The sequence below is a fragment of the Aulonocara stuartgranti genome (assembly GCF_965226115.1).
Source record: "Aulonocara stuartgranti genome assembly, chromosome: 3".
Taxonomy (NCBI): domain Eukaryota; kingdom Metazoa; phylum Chordata; class Actinopteri; order Cichliformes; family Cichlidae; genus Aulonocara; species Aulonocara stuartgranti.
The window spans coordinates 69,901,655-69,923,893 of NC_138941.1; the positions used below are offsets into that span (position 1 = coordinate 69,901,655).

Sequence of the window (22,239 nt, forward strand, 5' to 3'; positions counted from 1 at the left end):
AAAGTAATATTTTAAATTGAATACGGTATTTAATTGGAAGCCAGTGCAAGCCAGCAAGAACAGGAGTGATGGAAGAAAACTTCCTGCTACCTGTCAAAAGGCGTGCCGCCGCATTCTGGACAGTCTGCAATCTAACGAGAAGGGTGGAGGAAAGGCCAATGTAAAGAGAGTTGCAGTTCATATCCAGAATCGGATTCTTTTGGTTATTACCCAAAGCTCGTGACCATAGGTGAAGGTGGGGACAAACTGATAGGAAAGAGCTCCTGCCAGCCACACAGCCACCTGCGACAATCACAGACATTTATCTACCGGCTTGACTGGCGGCTGCAAAACATTGCAAGATAATCTTGGTCAGGTATTCTTCCAGTCCACAACTTTACCACGAGTGTTGTTATATCAATTTAATTGTCCCACAAGGGGAAACTTGGGTGTAACAGCAGCAAGAAAACACATATACAAACAAACAGTACACATGACACAGAACAGAAACATACACAATTCTTACATATTTACATGAAGGACAATGGTTACCAAAAACTGAGTACCATACTGTTGTTAAATTAAATAAAATTAAATACAGATAAGAGGCAACCCTGGTTGTAGTGTGAATCGGTTGATAAAACAGTGCACGATACAGCGCTGATGTAAACATCTGTGTTTGTTGGGAGCAGTTCAGATTGTACAGTCTGACAGCTGCAGGGAGGAAGGACCTGCGGAAACACTCCTTCATGCATCGAGGATGCAGCAGTCTGTCACTGAAGCAGCTCTGCAGTTCAGCAACATCTACATGCATGGGGCGGGAGATAAACTGCTGCTCCAACATACCACACTGTAAAAAATGACAGATGCCACCACAGAGTCATAGAAGGTCTTTAAAAGCGCTCCCTGGACTCCAAATGACCTCAGCCGCCTCAGCAGGTAGAGTCTGCTCTGACCCTTCCTGTAAAGAGCATCATCCCTGTACTTATACTTTTGTGTTGCTCTCTCATCACATCTTCATTATTCTCATCACTGCTTAAAACAACACACATCTTTTTTTAACTGTCCTTTCTCCAAAACAGAAAGTGGCATTACAGTTGTTTCAGGCTGAGAGACACAAAACACTCTTCGTATTATCATTCATATATCATCCACACAACTATTTTATTTCTTTTTGTCCACTGGGCAGGTGACCTGCAGAATCATGTCTGCCCCAGCTGGATACCTTTTCACACACACCGTGACGTCAGACACACTCACAGTCACTTCATTCGTCAGACTTCTTTTAAGTTTGCAGCAGGCAACGCGACTGAGTATTGTGTCAAGATAAGTAGGAAGACCACGCTATAATGGACAGTTGAAGGAAAAGGTCAAATTTACAGGGAATCTTTTTGTTTTGTTTTTGGACAGAAAGATGAGAGTTTGATGTGTACATGGCTGTGAACAAAAATATAAATGTGGTGGATCATAAATTTGATTAGTTTTGAAGTTGTACATCTCTGTTCCTTACATTTCATGTCATGCCCTTATTAATGTTTTATTTGTTGCTTTGACTGTTTTCGAATAGAATATGCAGTGGGAATATAGAGGGAGATAAGTAGTGAAAGTTTTGCCTGGGTTGATTGTGCGTCGATCCATTGTTAATGCCTCAGGGCTCCAGTAGGTGGGTTCGCGCGCTTCCTCCTTCACTCAATACAGACGAGTGAGAGTGAGAGCTGCGTGTCTGTGCCGCTCTTTCACCTCTCCTCACTATTTCCCCTGTTTAAGGGCACAACATAAACACTGAGGCTTCAAAATGCAGCATCTACAACACTGTCACTCTGCCTCCACCATGGAGACAGTCTCCATGGTGATGAGTACAATTGGCAGCTGAAACTGTTGTGAACTTCTCCATGAGTCATATTTCCTGTTTCAGAGCTGCTGATTGGCTCTTTGGGCCCTTTACCTTCAGGAGGTCATGGACGAAGCACTGAAGTCGTTTATCACGTAAAAAATATTTTTAGTTTATAATAATTTGATAAATAATAAAATATTAATAAAAACTGGAGGTTTTTTTAGAACTTAGATTTTAAGCTATTTATGCCTTTTTTGCTGCTCTTTTTTAAACTTATTCCCTTTAAACTGTATTTATTCTTTTTAAAATATATTGGTTATTGCACTGTAGAGGCTGCTGAGGAACAGTATTTCGTTTCAGGCTGTGTAACACGAAATGACAATAACCAATAAAGTCTTGAGAGCTGCCATCATTGTTCCAGCAGGAGGCAGTAAAACACCAAACTGCACCTGTTGTGCTGAAAAGGTGTGAGCATGTGCAGTAACCCAGTAAGTTACCTGAATATCTCTCTCACACACACACACACACACACACACACACACACACACACACACACACACACACACACACAGTACTGATACTAATGACTCGCTCTCAGATCTATTTGGGTTTAATGTCAGGGTATATTTGTGGATGAAAGTTTTGTAGGACACATGATGTGGACAGTCTGGTAATCCCAGAATATTTTAATGTAAGAAAACTCCAGACAGCTCTGGAGAAAGTTTCAGAGTAAAAGCCCTGGAGTGTTTTACATGTTATTCTGTTGGATTCAATCTGACGGAGCTGATTCATAAACACTTCACTGCCAGGTATCAGGTGACCTGCAGAGACTGATCCTACAAACACTCAGAAACAGAGTAAACCAAACTGCACCACAGTGATCAGACGAAACCTTCCTGACATGAACACAGCTCCTCAGTAAAAACTGTGAACCAGCAGAGAGACTACACCCAGCACCATACACCACCTCTCTGACACAGTACACCCTCGGGCAGGTGGTGTCCCCATAAACAGTCTGAGAAGCTCTGATTATTTACTATGTTCAAACAAACTGAGTGTCCACAAACGTCTGAGCTCACAGTGAGAGCTGCTGGCACAGTTTGGAGGTGTTCTGCCCCCTGCTGGACACAGAGAGCTACAACATGAGGATCAGAGGAGGCTGGTGCTGCTTCACCTTTAGACACAAGAAGGAGGTCAAAAAATGTAAAAACAGAGATTGTTTTTAAACCTGTAAAGGGGGAAATCCTGACGAACCAATCCACAGCCAGAAAAGAAGTCTAACTCTGTGCTGCTCCAATCAGGAATCAGCTCTGTTACTGTGTGAGTGTGTAAAGTCACAGAGTAGCTGGTTTCAAATGTATCTATAAAGTTTATTCACATTTTATTTAGGCTTCAAAAAACAGTCCAAGTTTATTTCTTTGGACTTTGTTCACTTAATGGATGTTTCCCTGCATTTCTATTTTCACACAGTTTATTTCTTACAGCAGGAAAACTGAACAGAATGTATGTAAGAGGTCAGAGTGAGGATGACGTCACTTAATACAGGAAATACATGTTTGTCTGTTTTGATGATGAAGGACTTCTTCAGCTCTGTAAACAGCTACACTTGAGAGGACAGAGGTGATTTCATGGATCAATAACAATGTGTTTATCAGCTTTCATCATCGCAGTGCAGACATGACGTCAGATCTATCAGAGTGAAGGCCGTCTCTCTGATGACGTCACAGAGCAGAGTCCTTCTGTCCAATAAAGGATCTCAGATCAGCTGCTGCCATCTTGTGGCCACAGTTGGTTACTGTCTCTGAAAGTTGTCTCATGTTTCCTGTTGTCCTGCTAACAAAGGCTGGAGCTCATCATGCTGAGAGGGCAGCAGCATTTTGTGGCTCTTCACACATGTTCATTATATTCTGATGATCCTGGATGGAGACAAACTACAGATAAGTGTGTTCAGCCCAACTAGTTTATCTCATTACAGCAGTTTGATGTTTCCCTTTGAATCCCCCTGAAGATCCTGACAGTGAAGCACGTACATAATACTCCAGTGTTACGCCCCGGCCTAGGCAACCGGGGTGCAACGTAGAAAAGCAAAGATAAGGAAAATAAAACTACGAAGAAAAACACTAAGGCTCTCCACCAAAATCCCAAAAAGTGTCTCAAAACGAATTTATTTACATCAAAACACAAAACGTCAAACTATTTACAACGGGGGGGAAGATCGCGACCATGACATACTGAAACACAAGGCTTAAATACATAGAAGGAGCAATCAGGAAATGGACCACAGGAGGGAAACACAGCTGGGGCAAATTAGAACTGACGAGACAGGGAAAACGTAAACTGAACACACTAAAATAACACAGACTTTCAAAGTAAAGCAAGAAATACATAACAGTCACGCAAAAACAAAACACTGACACACCGAAACGTAACATTTCCCCCTACCCAAAAATCAAACATGTAACCCCAAGTGAAATGTTTGATCAAAACCGGATGAAGGCTGGTGGAGGCTGGAGCGGTCCCACGGACCCTCCAGCGAAGACGGATGAAGTCTGGAGCGGTCCCACGGACCCTCCAGCGAAGACAAACGAAGACTGAAGCGGTGCCTCGGACCCTCCAGCAAAGGCAGACGAAGGCCGGAGCGGTGCCTCGGACCCTCCAGCGAAGGCGGACGAAGGCTGAAGCGGTCCCTCCAACGGACCCTCCAGCGAAGACGGACGAAGGCTGATGAAGGCTGAAGCGGTCCCACTGACCCTCCAGCAGACGACGAAGGCTGGAGTGGTCCCACGGACCCTCCAGCGAAGGCGGATGAAGGCTGGAGCGGTCCCCGGGCCCTCCAGCGAAGACAGACGAAGGCTGAAGCGGTCCCTCCAACGGACCCTCCAGCGAAGACGGACGAGGGCTGATGAAGGCTGGAGCGGTCCCACGGACCCTCCAGCAGACGACGAAGGCTGGGGCGGTCCCTCGGACCCCCCAGCGAAGGCGGATGAAGGCTGGAGCGGTCCCTCGGATCCTCCAGCGAAGACAAACGAGCAGCCCACCAGCTGCAAACACGGACACGCAGCCCACCAGCTGCAAACACGGACACGCAGCCCACCAGCTGCAGAAGGCTGGAGCGGCTCCCCGGACCCTCCAGCGAAGGCGGATGGAGGCTGGAGCAGTCCCTCGGACCCTCCAGCAGACGACGAAGGCTGGGGCGGTCCCTCGGATCCTCCAGCGAAGGCGGATGAAGGCTGGACCGGCCCTCGGACCCTCCAGCGAAGACAGACGGCTGAAGCGAAGGTAGACGAAGCTGATGACGGCTGGAGCGGCCCCACCGACCCTCCAGCGGACGACGAAGGCTGGAGCGGTCCCTCGGACCCTCCAGCGAAGGCGGATGAAGGCTGGAGCGGTCCCTCGGACCCTCCAGCGGAGACGGACAGCTGAAGCGAAGGCAGACGAAGATGATGAAGGCTGGAGCGGTCCCACTGACCCTCCAGCAGACGACGAAGGCTGGAGCGGTCCCTCGGACCCTCCAGCGAAGGCGGATGAAGGCTGGAGCAGTCCCACGGACCCTCCAGCGAAGGCGGATGAAGGCTGGAGCGGTCCCACGGACCCTCCAGCGACGACAAAGGCTGGGGCGGTCCCCGGACCCCCCAGCGAAGGCAATCCCGGACGAGCCCCCATATGTTACGCCCCGGCCTAGGCAACCGGGGTGCAACGTAGAAAAGCAAAGATAAGGAAAATAAAACTACGAAGAAAAACACTAAGGCTCTCCACCAAAATCCCAAAAAGTGTCTCAAAACGAATTTATTTACATCAAAACACAAAACGTCAAACTATTTACAACGGGGGGGAAGATCGCGACCATGACATACTGAAACACAAGGCTTAAATACATAGAAGGAGCAATCAGGAAATGGACCACAGGAGGGAAACACAGCTGGGGCAAATTAGAACTGACGAGACAGGGAAAACGTAAACTGAACACACTAAAATAACACAGACTTTCAAAGTAAAGCAAGAAATACATAACAGTCACGCAAAAACAAAACACTGACACACCGAAACGTAACATTTCCCCCTACCCAAAAATCAAACATGTAACCCCAAGTGAAATGTTTGATCAAAACCGGATGAAGGCTGGTGGAGGCTGGAGCGGTCCCACGGACCCTCCAGCGAAGACGGATGAAGTCTGGAGCGGTCCCACGGACCCTCCAGCGAAGACAAACGAAGACTGAAGCGGTGCCTCGGACCCTCCAGCAAAGGCAGACGAAGGCCGGAGCGGTGCCTCGGACCCTCCAGCGAAGGCGGACGAAGGCTGAAGCGGTCCCTCCAACGGACCCTCCAGCGAAGACGGACGAAGGCTGATGAAGGCTGAAGCGGTCCCACTGACCCTCCAGCAGACGATGAAGGCTGGAGTGGTCCCACGGACCCTCCAGCGAAGGCGGATGAAGGCTGGAGCGGTCCCCGGGCCCTCCAGCGAAGACAGACGAAGGCTGAAGCGGTCCCTCCAACGGACCCTCCAGCGAAGACGGACGAGGGCTGATGAAGGCTGGAGCGGTCCCACGGACCCTCCAGCAGACGACGAAGGCTGGGGCGGTCCCTCGGACCCCCCAGCGAAGGCGGATGAAGGCTGGAGCGGTCCCTCGGATCCTCCAGCGAAGACAAACGAGCAGCCCACCAGCTGCAAACACGGACACGCAGCCCACCAGCTGCAAACACGGACACGCAGCCCACCAGCTGCAGAAGGCTGGAGCGGCTCCCCGGACCCTCCAGCGAAGGCGGATGGAGGCTGGAGCAGTCCCTCGGACCCTCCAGCAGACGACGAAGGCTGGGGCGGTCCCTCGGATCCTCCAGCGAAGGCGGATGAAGGCTGGACCGGCCCTCGGACCCTCCAGCGAAGACAGACGGCTGAAGCGAAGGTAGACGAAGCTGATGACGGCTGGAGCGGCCCCACCGACCCTCCAGCGGACGACGAAGGCTGGAGCGGTCCCTCGGACCCTCCAGCGAAGGCGGATGAAGGCTGGAGCGGTCCCTCGGACCCTCCAGCGGAGACGGACAGCTGAAGCGAAGGCAGACGAAGATGATGAAGGCTGGAGCGGTCCCACTGACCCTCCAGCAGACGACGAAGGCTGGAGCGGTCCCTCGGACCCTCCAGCGAAGGCGGATGAAGGCTGGAGCAGTCCCACGGACCCTCCAGCGAAGGCGGATGAAGGCTGGAGCGGTCCCACGGACCCTCCAGCGACGACAAAGGCTGGGGCGGTCCCCGGACCCCCCAGCGAAGGCAATCCCGGACGAGCCCCCATATGTTACGCCCCGGCCTAGGCAACCGGGGTGCAACGTAGAAAAGCAAAGATAAGGAAAATAAAACTACGAAGAAAAACACTAAGGCTCTCCACCAAAATCCCAAAAAGTGTCTCAAAACGAATTTATTTACATCAAAACACAAAACGTCAAACTATTTACAACGGGGGGGAAGATCGCGACCATGACATACTGAAACACAAGGCTTAAATACATAGAAGGAGCAATCAGGAAATGGACCACAGGAGGGAAACACAGCTGGGGCAAATTAGAACTGACGAGACAGGGAAAACGTAAACTGAACACACTAAAATAAGTCAAAGTCAAAGTCAAAGTCAAAGTCAACTTTATTTGTCGATTCTGCCACATGTACAGGACATACGGAGAATAGAAATTGCGTTACTCTTCACTCCCTAGATAAATAGCAAATGAACATTTAAATATATTTAAATATAAAAGTGATTAAAAAATGCAAGTAAAATAATTAAAAAGTAAAAATTTAAATAAATACAATTATACATATAACAAGAAAGCTATATAATATACAATATAATGGGTAAGTGACATTGAGTGTAAACCAGGCAGAGTAGTGCAAATAGGCAAATAGTGCAAATGGAGATTTGGTAATGTACGGTAAGAGAAAGTGTAACAACAAAGTCTTATGAGGTAATGGCAGTCCAATGCTCCACAAAGTGACTGGTAACTGGTGCAGGCCAGTGAGTGAGTCAGAGAGTGTGTGTGTGAGTGTGTGTGTGTGTGTTTGTGTGTGTGTGACAGAGTTCAGTGAGACCGTGGAGGAGAGAGGGGAGAGGGGGCAGAATCGGGAGGGAGTTAAGCTTCCTGACAGCCTGATGGATGAAGCTGTCCTTCAGCCTGCTGGTCCTGGCCTGGAGACTCCGCAGTCTCCTCCCCGACGGCAGCAGCTTGAAGAAGCTTTGCATTGGGTGAGTGGATCAGCCGCTATGCAAAGGGCTTTTTTAGTGAGACGGGTGCTGTAAATGTCCTGGAGGGAGGGGAGAGAGACACCAATGATCCTCTCTGCAGCTCTCACTATGCGTTGGAGGGTTCTATGACAGGACGCATTGCAGGCTCCAAACCACACAGTGATGCAGCTCGACAGGATGCTCTCGATGGTGCCTCTGTAGAAAGTGTGCATGATGGGGGCTGGTGCTCCTGCTCTTCTTAGTTTGCGGAGAAAGAAGAGACGCTGCTGTGATTTCTTGGCCAGTGCTGTGGTGTTGTACGTCCAGGAGAGATCCTCTGTGATGTGCACACCCAAGAACTTGGTGCTGCTCACTCTCTCCACAGACGCTCCGTCAATGGTCAGAGGAGCATGTTGGGTGTGCATTCTCCTGAAGTCCACAACAATCTCCTTCGTCTTCTCCACATTCAGAGAGAGATTGTTGTCAGCACACCACGTGGCCAGGCGTCTCACCTCACTTCTGTAGTCGGTCTCATCCCTGTTGCTAATGAGACCCACCACCGTTGTGTCGTCCGCAAACTTGATGAAGAGGTTGGAGCTGTATGATGGGGTGCAGTCATGGGTCAGCAGAGTGAAGAGGAGGGGGCTCAGCACACATCCCTGCGGGGCCCCCGTGTTTAAAATGATGGTGCTGGATGTATTACTGCCAACCCGTACTGCTTGAGGTCTTCCGGTGAGGAAATCCAACAGCCAGTTGCACAGTGAGGTGTTGAGCCCCAGCTGGACCAGTTTTTGAATGAGCTGTTGGGGGATTATGGTGTTGAATGCTGAACTGAAATCTATGAACAGCATTCGAACATATGAGTCATTTTTGTCCAGGTGTGTGAGTGCCGAGTGGAGTGCAGTGGAGATGGCATCATCGGTTGAGCGGTTGGGCCGATAGGCAAACTGGAAGGGATCCAGGGAGGGGGGCAGGACAGTCTTGATGTGTTGCATGACTAGTCGTTCGAAGCACTTCATCAGGATGGGAGTAAGTGCAACAGGACGGTAGTCATTAAAGCAGGAGGGAGATGACTTTTTTGGAACCGGAATGATTGTGGTGGCTTTAAAACATGTGGGGACGACAGCCTGGATGAGTGATATGTTGAAGATGTCTGTGAAGACATCAGTGAGTTCCACTGCACAGTCTCTCAGTGCACGACCAGGAATGTTGTCAGGACCCGGAGCTTTATGTGCATTGATCCTGCTGAGGGATCTCCTCACGCTGTCCGGTGACAGAGTCATCACCTGGTCACCAGGAGGGGGTGGGGTCTTCTGTGCAGTGGTGCTGTTTTGGACTTCAAAGCGAGCAAAGAAAGTGTTCAGCTCGTTCAGCAGGGGGATAGTGCTAACACAGGTCTGTGGTGGGGGCTTGTAATCTGTGATGGTCTGAATGCCCCGCCACAGGCTCCGTGAGTCTCTGCTGTCTTTGAAGTGATGAGATATTTTCCTGGAGTACTGTCTCTTAGCCTCTCTGATGCCACGGGAAAGGTTGGCCCTAGCTGTCCTCAGGCTTGCCTCGTCTCCAACTCTGAAGGCAACATTCCGAGCTTTCAGCAGCCTGTAGACCTCTCCTGTCATCCATGGTTTTTGATTGGCCCGGACAGTTATGGTTTTCGTGACTGTTACATCCTCAATACACTTGTTGATGTAGGCAGTAACAGTCTCTGCGTACTCCTGGAGGTCAGTGGTGTTGTTATAGGTGGCAGCCTGCTTAAACATGTTCCAGTCTGTAGTATTGAAGCAGTCCTGTAGAGCCTCTGAAGACCCCTCTGGCCACACTTGTATCCGCTTACGAACCGGTTTGGTCACTTTAACGAGCGGTCTGTAAGCAGGCATTAGCATGACAGTGATATGGTCTGAGGCGCCGAGGTGGGGGAGGGGAAAAGCTTTGTAAGCTCCTCTCTGGGTGGTGTAAACAAAGTCCAGTGTGTTATTTCCCCTTGTTGGAACACAGACTTTCAAAGTAAAGCAAGAAATACATAACAGTCACGCAAAAACAAAACACTGACACACCGAAACGTAACATTCAACTCTGAGCTTATTTAGTTCTATTAATACACTGAAATCTCATTTGTGTCATGAAGAAAGTCTTTAATCAAACAGAATTCAAAGATCAGAAACATTTCATATATGGAGTTAAACATGAATCATTGTTTCAACAACATATTTATTGTTGTCATAAACAGACAAGAAGACAACAACAAACTGCTCCTCCCATTCAACACATGTCAGTCCATATCCCAGCAAACTAAATCATCTCCATTTACACATCAAATAGAAACATGAATCACTTGTAATGATTAGAAACTTGATAGAATTTCAAATCTAGTTTGGGGAGTCATTCAGTGAGAAACAGTGAAATGATTTTCCATGTGAAAAGGTGGACAGCAGAAACAGAAAGAAACAGTGAAACTAAAAGAGAAACAAAGAGCTTTGGAACAACGAGGCAGCAGGAGGACAGCTGCAGTTTAACAGCTTCAACTCACTGACAGGAAACAACATTAGAAACATCATCATCCTCAACTCATCTGCTGCACTGACACTGACACCTTCAACGGACACACCTTCAGTTTATCAGCCCAAATATATGGAAACATCCTGTGAGTGAAAGTGTGTGTGAAGGTGTGTATGTGTGTGTTAGTATCAGGATCAGAGAACGACAGCTTTCCTCTGTTCCAGTCCAGATTCACTCTGATCCTCTGGAGCTTCTTCTCTACTGAGAGAGCAGTGAAAGCTGATGGTGATCGTGCTGAGTATTTACCTTGATAGAACCCTATTCTCCATAATCCAGACAGTATGCTTCCCTTCCTCTGCACAGACTCTGCTGACACACCCAGTAACCACCCTGTACTGTCTCCTACTTCAACATCCCAGCTGTGAGTCCCTGAGTTAAAGCCCTCAGAGCCCAGGACAGAGCAGTGATAATCAAACCTCTCTGGATTATCAGGAAGCTGCTGCTTCTCTCCTCCTCGTCTCACACTGGTCAGATCTTCAGACAGGATGAGGCTTGGATGAGCAGTGTTTGGGTCCAGAATGAGAGGAGTGTAGGAGACCATGTCCTTCATGTTGTTCCAGATGTTGAAGGTCAGGTTGCCCAGGTGTTTGGCCTGGTCTATCAGAGCTCCTGAGGGCAGCTGTGGATCATCCAGCAGGGGGCAGCGCTGGACTCTTTCCACTGCAGCCTTGTAGTTGTGCAGGAATGAGACGTCTTCAGCTCTCAGCTCCTCCTCTGTGGCTCTGACTGTGTCTGAAAGAGCTGCTATCTCTCTGCTCAGAGCCTCCATCTTCTCCTTCATCATCCCACTCTTCTGCTCCTCTTCCTCCCTCAGTGCAGCCAGCCTGGCCTCCTCTTCCTCTGCTAGAAACTGGTGAAGCTTCTTAAACTGCTCCTTAATCTGCCTCTCTGTGTGTCGGGCCTGGACCTTAATGTGTTCTGCTGTTTGATCAAACTTCACTTGAACTTCTTCACAAACCTTTAACTTCTTCTTTAAGGGCTCCAGAGTTTCCTGAAGTTCCTTCTTGTGTTGTTGTGCAGCTTCATCGATGGGTCTGAATCTGTGATTGGTGTGTTTTTCTGAGGCACAGCAGACGACACACGCTGGCTGCTGATGGTCCAGACAGAAGAGTTTGAGTTTCTCAGAGTGCAGACTGCAGAGAGCCTCTGAAGCTCTCTGATCTCTCTCCTGTAAGAACGACTCACACAGGTTCTTTAAAGCCAGACTTAAAGGTGGTTCATCCTTTGAAGATCTTCTCTTACAAACTGGACACTCGTGTGTTGGTCTCTCTCTCCACCATCTCTTCAGACAGTCTTTACAGAAGCTGTGGCTACATGACAGAAGAACAGGATCTCTGAAGACCTCCTGACAGACCGGACAGCAGAGATCCTCCTCTGATCTGGAAGCCATTGAGTCTGTGAGTGAAGCTGAAAACAGCAGACAGGAAGTACAGTCAGTCCTGGCTCCCCTCCCTCCTCTACCACCTTCACTGAAACTTGCTTTGAGTCGTGTTTTTGCTCAAACTCACATTCAGTGTGTGGAGCGTCAGCAGCTTGAAGCAGCAGTGTTGGAGTTTTCCACTTTTCTCTCCTGTAGCTGGACTCACTCAGAGGAAGCTGCTAGTTTGGTCTGAGCTCAGTCTGATCGTCTGTGCGTCTCTCTTTACTGAGGACGAAGAACTTCCTGTTTCCTGGTTTGTCGCATTTGAGTGACGTGAGGGGAGGAGACAAATGTTGCTGTTTGACTTTTAACTAAGGTGTGTTTCAATCCTGCCTGCAGCTCAAAAGCTGTAAAACAGGTTTTGTGTCTTTTCACCTCCACAGGTCACAACATGAAACCTGTTGTGAAGTTTGTAAAATAAAGTGTCACTCGGTGGTGCAGCTGTTTGTCAGCTTCTATTTTAGACTTTGTTCTGGTTCTTGTTCAGGTTCCCAGCAGTGGGAGTGTAATGCAGTCACACACACACAGGTGGTGTTAAGGTGGATTCACTTAGTTACAGACAGTGGTGTTATTTCCTGTAACTAAGGGTGTGTTTCACTCCAAAGTTCAGACATTAACCTGCCAGAAGCTGTAAAAGTTACTGATAAAGAGCTTTTATCTCAGAAAGCAGAAAGAAAAGAAATAAGTGTAAAGAGTGCAGCAAAATATTTTAGTGTGAGCTGGTTCATCTGATCTGGTTGTGTAAAAGTCACTGCATGACACTGAGTTTTACTTCTGTCACGATTAGTGGAGCGGACTCAGGCGCAGACCACAAGTTTCTTCAAATCAAAAGTGAATTTATTTACAGTGTTCTCCACGGTGACACACACACACACACACACACACAACGGTGTCTGGGAAAAAGGGTTCCAGGGTCCGGGAGTGAAAGGGGCAGGAGTCCAGGGAGGGGAGATTTCCATACAGCCCTCGCAACCACACACAGCTCCTCTTCTTTCCTCCATCACTCTTGCTCACGCTCAGTCACCGTGCACAGGGAAAACAGGTCCAGGGGAAATCTATACACAGACAGAGAAACAGTTAGTCTCCTGGTTCAGACGTGCTCACGAACAAACTTTGCAGAGTGCAGGACGACTGACGCTGACGGCTCAACGATCCAGCGACGAGTAGAGCAGACTCGCCATCTTAAGTAGGACTCCAATTCTCATAATCAGCGGCAGGTGTGCTGATCATCTCCAGGTGCGTGGGCCAGGAGCAGGAGCCCATACTGAGCTCCGCCCCGGCAGGAGAAAGAGAGAGTGGGAGAGGACGAGAGAGAAAGGGAGAGCAGAGGCGAGAGAGGAGAATAAACAAAACAAAGCGCCTGACTGCTGTCAGCTGGAGAGGTGCGGGGACCATGACAACTTCTGTGTTACTGACACTCATCTCTGACTCAGAGAAACGATTTCTCCCCTGTGATCTTCACACAGTGGTGAGTTACATGTGTGTGGAATTTTTCACGTTTTATAGAATTAAATTTCCTCTTACTTTCTTTTTTGTTAACCTGAGTCACTGATCATTTGCAGTATTACAGAGTCTGGCAGTCTTTGCATGATGTCCACGTCACTGTAAGTTTCTAGCTGACTCTCAGGTGTGACAGGTGTGCCAGCAGGAAAGAGTAATAATAACCTGCATCCTGAGGTTTGTCATGCAGGATTAAAGGAGCCAGGCTTTGTTCACACAGCTGGGATTGTATTTTACACTGACCCTGGGTCAGTATAAGTATCATACAGTTCAAACGAAGCACTGAAACTTGCACATATTTATTACAGATGCACTAAAGAAAAACGGGATATTTACCGTCAGTCTGTGGCTGCGATTAAACACTTTACTGGAAACTTTATTAACCAGTAACTTCATCAGTCATGACAGAAGCTAATATTTCTGTGCTAACATCGTCTAAACCAGTGGTTCCCAAACTTGTTTTGCTGGGCCCCCCTTTGTTTTACAAGAAAAATTTCCACCCCCCCTTTGTGCGCATGAACACATCCTCCAACCACACACACCCATATTTTGCTCCATTGCATGTGGCTATTTTCACGCCACGCTGTGCGCCACGTTATTGTTGAGATGAATAGCAGAATGGCAGATAGAGACAAAATACTGTTAATCTTACCATCTTCAGGTTTTACACGCTTACATACACACACAGTTACTGTCCCTCCATTTAGAAAGGCAGAGGCGTCACGATGTGATTATTTTACTGTAGTTATTTTTTTTGATGTGTAATAATATTCAATATTACTATCAATGCATTTTCCAAAAAATGCCTCTCTGTGCAAAGTGGGTTTAAAAACATAAACAACTGTAGGATACTGTTTGTCCGTGATTTAAACAGCCCAGCGCTGCTCCTGATGAAGGGAAAACCAATTCTGCAGGGAGACCTACCTCGGCACTTGTGCAGGTGATTTTTCTCTTACTTTCTTTTTTCTGTTATTTACTAAAGAATCTGTCAAAGAAATAATGAATTCTCCACACGTGTTTGAAGGTTGCTGATACGTTCATCTAGCACAGACCTATTGCTGGAACGCCAAGACAATTCTACTACAATGGCAAAAACAAGACGCAAGTCACCAGAGCTCTTTGTGTTGCTCGTGCATGAGGGAGAGAACTGTGACGAGCATCGTTCTCTCTGTTAAGGAATATATTCTAAAATACTTCTTCAGCAAAGACTCAGAGAAGAGAAACACACAGAATTTCTTGCAAGCAAGGGCAGTCTCCGGACTGAGAGACTCGCGCCTGAGAAACTGCCCCGGTCTTTATTTTATACTTCATTGGGTGGGTGGGTGTGTGTGTGTGTGTGTGTGTGTGGGGGGGGGGGGGGGGGGGGGGGGGGGGGGGGGGGTCAGAGTGTGGCCCCATAAGATCTTCCCTAAACCTGCTGGTCTCAAAGTCCAGCAGTTCATCAAACCAAAGGGCACTTAGACTAAAACAGACATAGCTACGTTAATCCTACCATAAAACAATAAGACAAGGTACGACCTCTCTCATGCTCCTAGGATGTGGGGTGAACACCCTAGAACAGTGGTCCTTAACCTTGTTGGAGGTACCGAACCCCACCAGTTTCATATGCGCATTCACTGAACCACTCTTTAGTGAAAAAAAAAATTTCAAATTCAAGACATAGATATGTTTTTATTGGTGCACAAAATGAGCCGTGCATGTCATGGTGGAGGCTCTGCCGAACCCCTAGGGTTCGATCGAACCCAGGTTAAGAACCACTGCCCTAGAATGTTACAGACCTCCTAGGATGAGACATTCTTTCAATATGCCACCAACTATATACTTCTACACACAAATGATTACATGCAGCATTCTACCATATGCAAACTTATATCACTAAAAGATTATACTGACTACTAAATACAATTTTCCATTGACACCCTCCAAGTAAGCAAATGAATGTTAACAGTCAAACATAGAAATTAACATTTGCAAAATCATTCCAGCTTTGTGGTGCATCTCCTCCAGGTGTGTAAATCACACATGCAGAGTGGTTTGAGTTCCTCAGAGCTTCATAAATGTCTCTTCCAGTTGTTTCTATCACTGTCCATATGACCAGAGTCCAAATGCAGACATGGGTATAACAAACACACCAGTTAGTTTTGCTGTTTGTCAATGTGGCTTTCAGTTATCTTCAAGGCTGCAGGCCTTTGTCAGCACTCCTGTTTTATGGCCTCTATCAACCCTCATCACCTCATTTCATGCATTCTTCCTGTGGGGGTACTTATGACTCCTCTATTGTCCTTTCGTCTCTGCAGAAAACCTTTTTTGGAAAGGGTATTGGATTCAATGATTTTACTGCTGTTGTAACCCCACCTGTTGAGTCACTTCAGCAGTCTTGTTCATGATGCAAATGACAACAACAATGACACAAAGGAAGACCCTCTTCAGAGTGTCAAAGCATGCATAGCACAGTGACACAGCATTAGGTGATGTTCATAGGAAATTGCTGTCAGTCATTCCCCGTCACCACCATAGCTTCTGCTTTCTGTTCACAGAATCATGATGCCATCCTTGAACTTCCTCTCTGCACTGTCGATTGGAGCTTGGAACGCTCCCCTCATCCTTCAGATCTCCATCTGTTGTCCACAATCTCCTCGTGATTACCTCTGGAAAGCCCCGTGGCACAGCTCTCCATCCAGTGCAGCTTTATGGTCATTGCTGTGGTTCCAGAATCTTCTCATGATGACCAGTAGGTCCCCAAACAGCATGACCTTTGACCTCAACCCCTGCCTGGGCTGTCAGCTATGGTCCCTACTTCTCGCTGGGTCTCTGAAGGTTTCTCAGGAGATTCCACCCTTGGGATCATTTCTTCCAGCAATGCTCTGCTGCACCTGCATCTCCTCACTAGAGGAAAAACTTCTATTTGGAAAACATGTCAACCATCATCAAACCAAAATTTCCTTTCAGTTCAGTGAACTTCACTTATCAAAAAATATAATTATTTATTAATTATATTATTTGTTTGTCACGTTTTCACTTTCACTTATAGGCCATCAAAGTGTTTATTATCTTTACCCAAATGATTGGAGCAGAACTTAAAATCTATAAGCTGTAAAAACTTTATATTTGAAGACTGAAAGAGACCCAGGAAGTGGTCACAGGACGAGGGTGACAGACTGTCTGAAGCAGTTAGAACAAGACAAGGCTGTTGGACCAGGTGTGCTTGCTTTTGAAACTGTGTCTTAATTCCACCTGTTTCACATACAAGGGTCAGTTCTACAGGCAGGAACGTGGGTGTGCCGTGGGCTCCCCAGTTTCACCCATTGTGGGCAACTTGTATATGGAAGACGTGGGAAAGAGGGCTTTGCTATCGTACCCTGAAACACCACCAAGTCATTGGTTCAGGTATGTGGATGACACCTGGGTGAACACACAAACCTCCATCTCTGGTTTCTTTGACTGGAGGTTGTTGAGGATTTGATGCTTTCACAACACTGTATGTGATGTCACTGGTGATGTCATCTTCTCCATCTGCTGAAATGAGTTAAAGTAAACACTTTTATGATTTAAGAATCTAAATGGACCAAATTATGATGACAGAATGGAAACAAAATACCACGATGAATAAGAATGAATATGTACAAACCTTCAAGTTTCCTGTGAACACATCGTCTCACCAGCAGAACCAGTAACACCAGTAGAATCACAACATAGACTACATTTAAGTAAATCTTATAAGGCTTACATGATTTACTCATGAAAGTGGCCACTTTCTCATTACTGTCATATATTGTTTTAGTAAGTAATTCAAAGAACTGTTTAGACGGAGCCAAAGTTCAGTAGAGATAGTTGTGATTGGGAAAGCTCAGAGATATTAAAAGAAGCACTGAGACTCCATCCCCACCAGAGATGTGACACGCCTCGTCCCTTCGCTAGAATCTGTAGCGAGGGATTGGTTCACCAGAGACCTCGCTCCTGGCTGCTGCCCAGCACACATTGCACCCTGAAGATTCTTGTTTGTTTGCAAAGAAAATTAATATCACTCTCTCTGTCCAAATGCTGTACGTCCACGATTTTAGCTACTTTGTTAGGCTACTTTACTTTTCTAAGGCTTAAGTAAATTCAGGAGTGATCCCCAACAATGTCAGAGTAAGAATCTGCTTAGATACCATATTACTAAGATTTTCAGGGCCGAGTACAATAACCTCAGTTTTATCTGAATTAAGAAGCAGAAAGTTAGCGGCCATCCAGGTCTTTATATCTTTAAGACATGTGTGTTATCTAGCTAACATGTAGTGAGTCGTTTAATCTTTAAATGACATTTGTAGAATTTGCCCACTTCCTCTCACCCACCAGTGAAAGGAGAGGGAAGGGAGAGAATCCTGTGCATACACAGAAATGAAGAGCTGGCAGAATTCAATTCAATTCAATTTTATTTATATAGCGCCAAATCATAACAAAAGTTGCCTCAAGGCGCTTCATAGATACAGAGAAAAACCCAACAATCATATGACCCCCTATGAGCAAGCACTTTGGCGACAGTGGGAAGGAAAAACTCCCTTTTAACAGGAAGAAACCTCCGGCAGAACCAGGCTCAGGGCAGAAAGTGGACCCTCGAACAAATGCTCATCCTCTGAAAAGGTCTGCAAATGTTTTCACTGTCAGTAGCAGTAGTTTCCACTGAACCAAATAATCCTAAAAATGTTTTTAAACCTTAAACCTATGAAGGCTGCAGGCCACAACGTGCTGGTCAGGCAACAAAGTTGTTCTTCATATTACTAAAATGTTGGAGCTTGTGCCTCTTCAGATGTTTGCTCTTCTTACTTGCAAATAGCCGAGGGGAAATGCCCGAAACCTCAGTCCTGATTCCACAGCTTTATTACATCAGCCTGGTAGAAAATAATTTTTCACTATCAAATCAGGCCACCAGGGGGCGGAGCGGTCCCAGAAGTTCAGTCGTGAGTGATATCTAACCTCTCTTCTTCCTCACAGCTCTGATTTCTCTGAGGGAGATGTTGTGACTGTAATCTGTGAGGAGGACCAAAGCTTTTCTGATTGGACTGTGAGGAGAAACACAAGCAAACTGCAGAGGGCTGAGTGTGGAGATGGGCGGGGACAACAGCAACGTGATCAATCATGTTCAATCAGTACGCTGGTGCCTCACGACACCGGAGTTTAATGGTGTGAGTCCAGTAATGGTGCCATCAGTAACCTGGTTAATATCACAGTCACTGGTAAGCTGATCACTCTCACTTTACTTCTTATTGCATCCACAAATTGAGCTGAACATGCAGGTACATAGATTCTGTGCTGTTCTTCACTGATCACCTACCTGACTGACAGAGTAATGAAGGACTTCCCTCCCTCGGTGCTTCTTAATGTGTGAGGATATTCTCCATTACTGAGTTAAGACTTCCTTATTTAGATCTAAGCTCTGGATTATCTTGCACGTCTCGTGGCTCCCAAATGTCTCTTAAGTTATTATCCTCTGTAGCCTCATACTTTAGCTTTACTTGGCAAATGTGAATGCTTTGTGTGCTGACAAACCCTTTTGCATGTAGTGTTTTTATGAAAAGCCTTATAATTGCCTAATTCTGTGTTTTTGTTCTGTCACAAAAGCAGGCATTCTTACTGTTGTTTAATATTTTAATCAAACCTTTAAGTTTAATTCAACACAAAAAGCCCCACTGTAAACAAATCCACAGAACAGAACCAAACTCAGCAGCCAAACAGTTTGTCCTCAGTGCAGGTCGACATTCAGAAAAACCAGCTGCCTCAGCTTGGATGGGCTGATGTGGTTTCTCCTTAGTATCTGCCCAGTTTTTGAGAAGACCCTCCAAAGGAACAGATGTTGCCACAATGCACAGTCTCCCATACACATATACATCAATGACCTCCTGACCCAGTATGAACCTTCCAGATCCCTCAGGTCATCTGGATCCAGTTTTTATCAGTTCCCAGAGTCAGAACCAGACACAGAGAAGCTGCATCCAGCTTTTATGCTCCTTATATCTGGAACAAACTCCCAGAAAGCCTCAGATCAGCTGAAGCACTCAGTTTATTTAAATCCAGGTTGAAGACTCACCTGTTCTCAGCTGCATTTGAATAAAGCACCAAATCCACACTTTTAAGCTTAAATTTCAAAACTAACATTTTAACTACTGATTTTATCTATTGTTCTGATTTTATCTACAGTTTTTTAAATCATGCTTTTTATTGTTTTTGTTTTTTAATGTCTCTGTAAAGCACTTTGAATCACCTTGTTGTTGAATTGTGCTATATAAATGAACTTATATAAATAAACTTGCCTCGCCGCTTTCAGCCACATTTACAAAACGCTCCTCCTGTTCTGATTTTTCTGATTATAATCTGAGAGAAAGTGCTGAACTCCTCTGAGCTGTTACAGGAACAGATGTTGGCAGATGTGTCAGTGACAGAGTTACAGTTAGAGAGGTCAGTGAGCAGGATTTCTATCAGGATTCGTGTCAGAGTTATTATAATGATGTCTGTTGGTTCACACTCACGGCTGCTTTGGACTGATTCCAGCTCAAAGAGCATCAACATGTTTTCATGTTTCCATCATGATGAGGAGCAGAAACTCTGAGGATTCTCCTGAACTGACTACAGTAAGTCATCCACAGCTTCTGCTTTATATTCTACATATTATTCAGTAAATTATAGATAATTACTGATAATTAGACACTTTCAAAGGGAGAAAAGTAAAAAAAAAAAATCTGTAGTTAAGAAGTACAGATACTCAAGCTGTACAAATACTCTGGTAATAGCTGAAGTACTCATTAAACTTCTTTACAGAAGTAAAAGTGAAAACTACAGGCTCTGAAAAGTACTCAGGTCCTACCGTAGTACTCAGTAAAAGGTAGTCTGGGGTTAAAGTGGATGTGGCAGGTAGAGGAACTCTACGACTGAGTGCAGCAGGGATAAAGAAATAAGTCGGAATCATTTGTTTTGTGAGCTCCAGCTGTTTCCAGGCTGTGATCAGCTGATCTACAAGCAGACGTGAGCCATCAGCGCTCGTGTAACACAGTACAGTACAGAGCTGTCAGAATGAATCACCCAAGTTAGTCTCACACTCTTTATCCAGGTTGTTGGCAATTATTAATTAATCGCCCTTCAGTGTCACACCAACACAGTGTCAACACAGCAAAGTGAATGTGCCACACACTCCATGTGTCATCTACTCATCACCATCTGAAACTATAACCTTCATGGGCCAATCACAGAGGACGAGACAGACGAAGTAAAACTAGACACAGGAAGTAGGACTCACTGGTTCTCCATAAAGAACAGAGATTTGCTCTCTGTGGCTCCAACACAACTGACTTTTGACTTTTTATTCATTAGGACAAGTTCATTTCAATTCACTGCCAGACAGAGTGGAGCTTGTCTCTACACGTCTACCTGTTGCATTGGAAACGGGTTCATTTCCTATAACTGTGACACCTTGTTTTACCTGTTAAACAGGACAGCAGAGTGAAACAAGAGTCAGTTGGTTCAGCTGTTTGGCACAGAGGTCAGTTCAGCCACAGATTTACATTTTTAGCATTTTTTTTCTTTTTTAATCGCTCATTTTAAAAAAAAAAGCTCAACTAAAGTAGTTTCTTTTGAACCTACAGAGAAAGCAGATCGATTAAACCAGCCTCACAGTTTTTATCTTCATGTGGATTTTTTTTCCATCCTGATGATCAGAAGAGTGTTTGAGGAGTTAACAGATCTGTTAAGAACAACGGTAAGTGTTTGTTGCCTTTTTCTAAAATCATTTTCAGTTCTTTAGGTAAAACGTTTCAGTTTTCTTGGTTAAAGTTTGGTTAACATCAACCCACAAAAATATTTGAACAGAAACTACAAAAGCGAGTGAAACTAAATTTAAAATATAATTTCATTTTCAGTGGATGTTAACCATGAAAAGCCTGAAAGATCATTGGTAGAAAATTCAAATTATATTGGTCGAACATATCAGACTTTCAAAGCATCTTCAAAGTGTTGAGTTTAAACGAGCAGCTGAACAACAGATCAGCTCTAACCCTCAGGGACATTCAGATTTATTTAAACCTTTAATCTGATCTGATGTGTTCAGGTTTAAACTCAGGTTCAGTTATTCAGTGAAAACACCAACAGACTCAGACATTTAGAACAAACTAAGAGTCAGATCAGCAGAAACAGAGAACACGGACATGTCTGCTGTAACTGCGTCACTCTGCTCCACGCTGATGTTTGTCCTGTTCGTCTCTGCAGGTGAGATTTAGCTCTGAGATAAAACAGGAAGTTTTGGCTGCACAGTAAAAATATTTCCCTGAGACTTATTTTCATATTGTTTCAGTTTTTCTGTTTGTGACGATGAAACAAGAATCAAACTGCCGTCAGAAACAAAACGTTCTTCTGCTTCAGCGACTGAAACACAAACTGTTCCTACATGACGACACATGAGAGGTTCTGATTTTGTTCTGTGGAGATCGTTCAACAACTGAACACTAAAACTTTTCTACTTCGTTTGTTGTGACGCACTCATTTCTGCGCATCCTCAGTCCAACCTACCAAACGTCACTCTAACGCCACGTCCTCACGAGACACGGAAGAGTTTGAACCGCAGCTTCAGCTTTATTTAAACCTTAAATGTAATCTGATGTGTTCAGGTTTAAACTCAGGTTCAGTTATTCAGTGAAAACACCAACAGACTCAGACATTTAGAACAAACTAAGAGTCAGATCAGCAGAAACAGAGAACACGGACATGTCTGCTGTAAC

The 22,239-nt window shown here is 45.8% G+C and overlaps 3 protein-coding genes across 3 annotated transcripts in view; 1 reads left to right on the top strand and 2 right to left on the bottom strand.

Moving 5' to 3' along the window:
- The window catches only part of LOC309693309 (hemicentin-2-like), a 1,543,010-nt gene that overhangs the window by 507,176 nt on the left and 1,013,595 nt on the right, over nucleotides 1–22,239 (top strand). The gene's annotated exons all lie outside the window — the stretch shown is intronic.
- LOC309694153 (uncharacterized protein) lies at nucleotides 3,873–7,364 on the bottom strand. Its single transcript, XM_082513967.1, has 2 exons — nucleotides 6,487–7,364; nucleotides 3,873–4,920 (listed from the first exon to the last, which is right to left on the bottom strand). The coding sequence occupies exons 1-2, from the start codon at nucleotides 7,096–7,098 to the stop codon at nucleotides 4,294–4,296; spliced, it is 1,239 nt and encodes a 412-aa protein (XP_082370093.1). The 5' UTR covers nucleotides 7,099–7,364; the 3' UTR covers nucleotides 3,873–4,293.
- On the bottom strand, nucleotides 10,148–12,206 carry LOC309694041 (nuclear factor 7, ovary-like). The gene has a single exon (XM_082513758.1). The coding sequence runs from the start codon at nucleotides 11,963–11,965 to the stop codon at nucleotides 10,580–10,582; it is 1,386 nt and encodes a 461-aa protein (XP_082369884.1). The 5' UTR covers nucleotides 11,966–12,206; the 3' UTR covers nucleotides 10,148–10,579.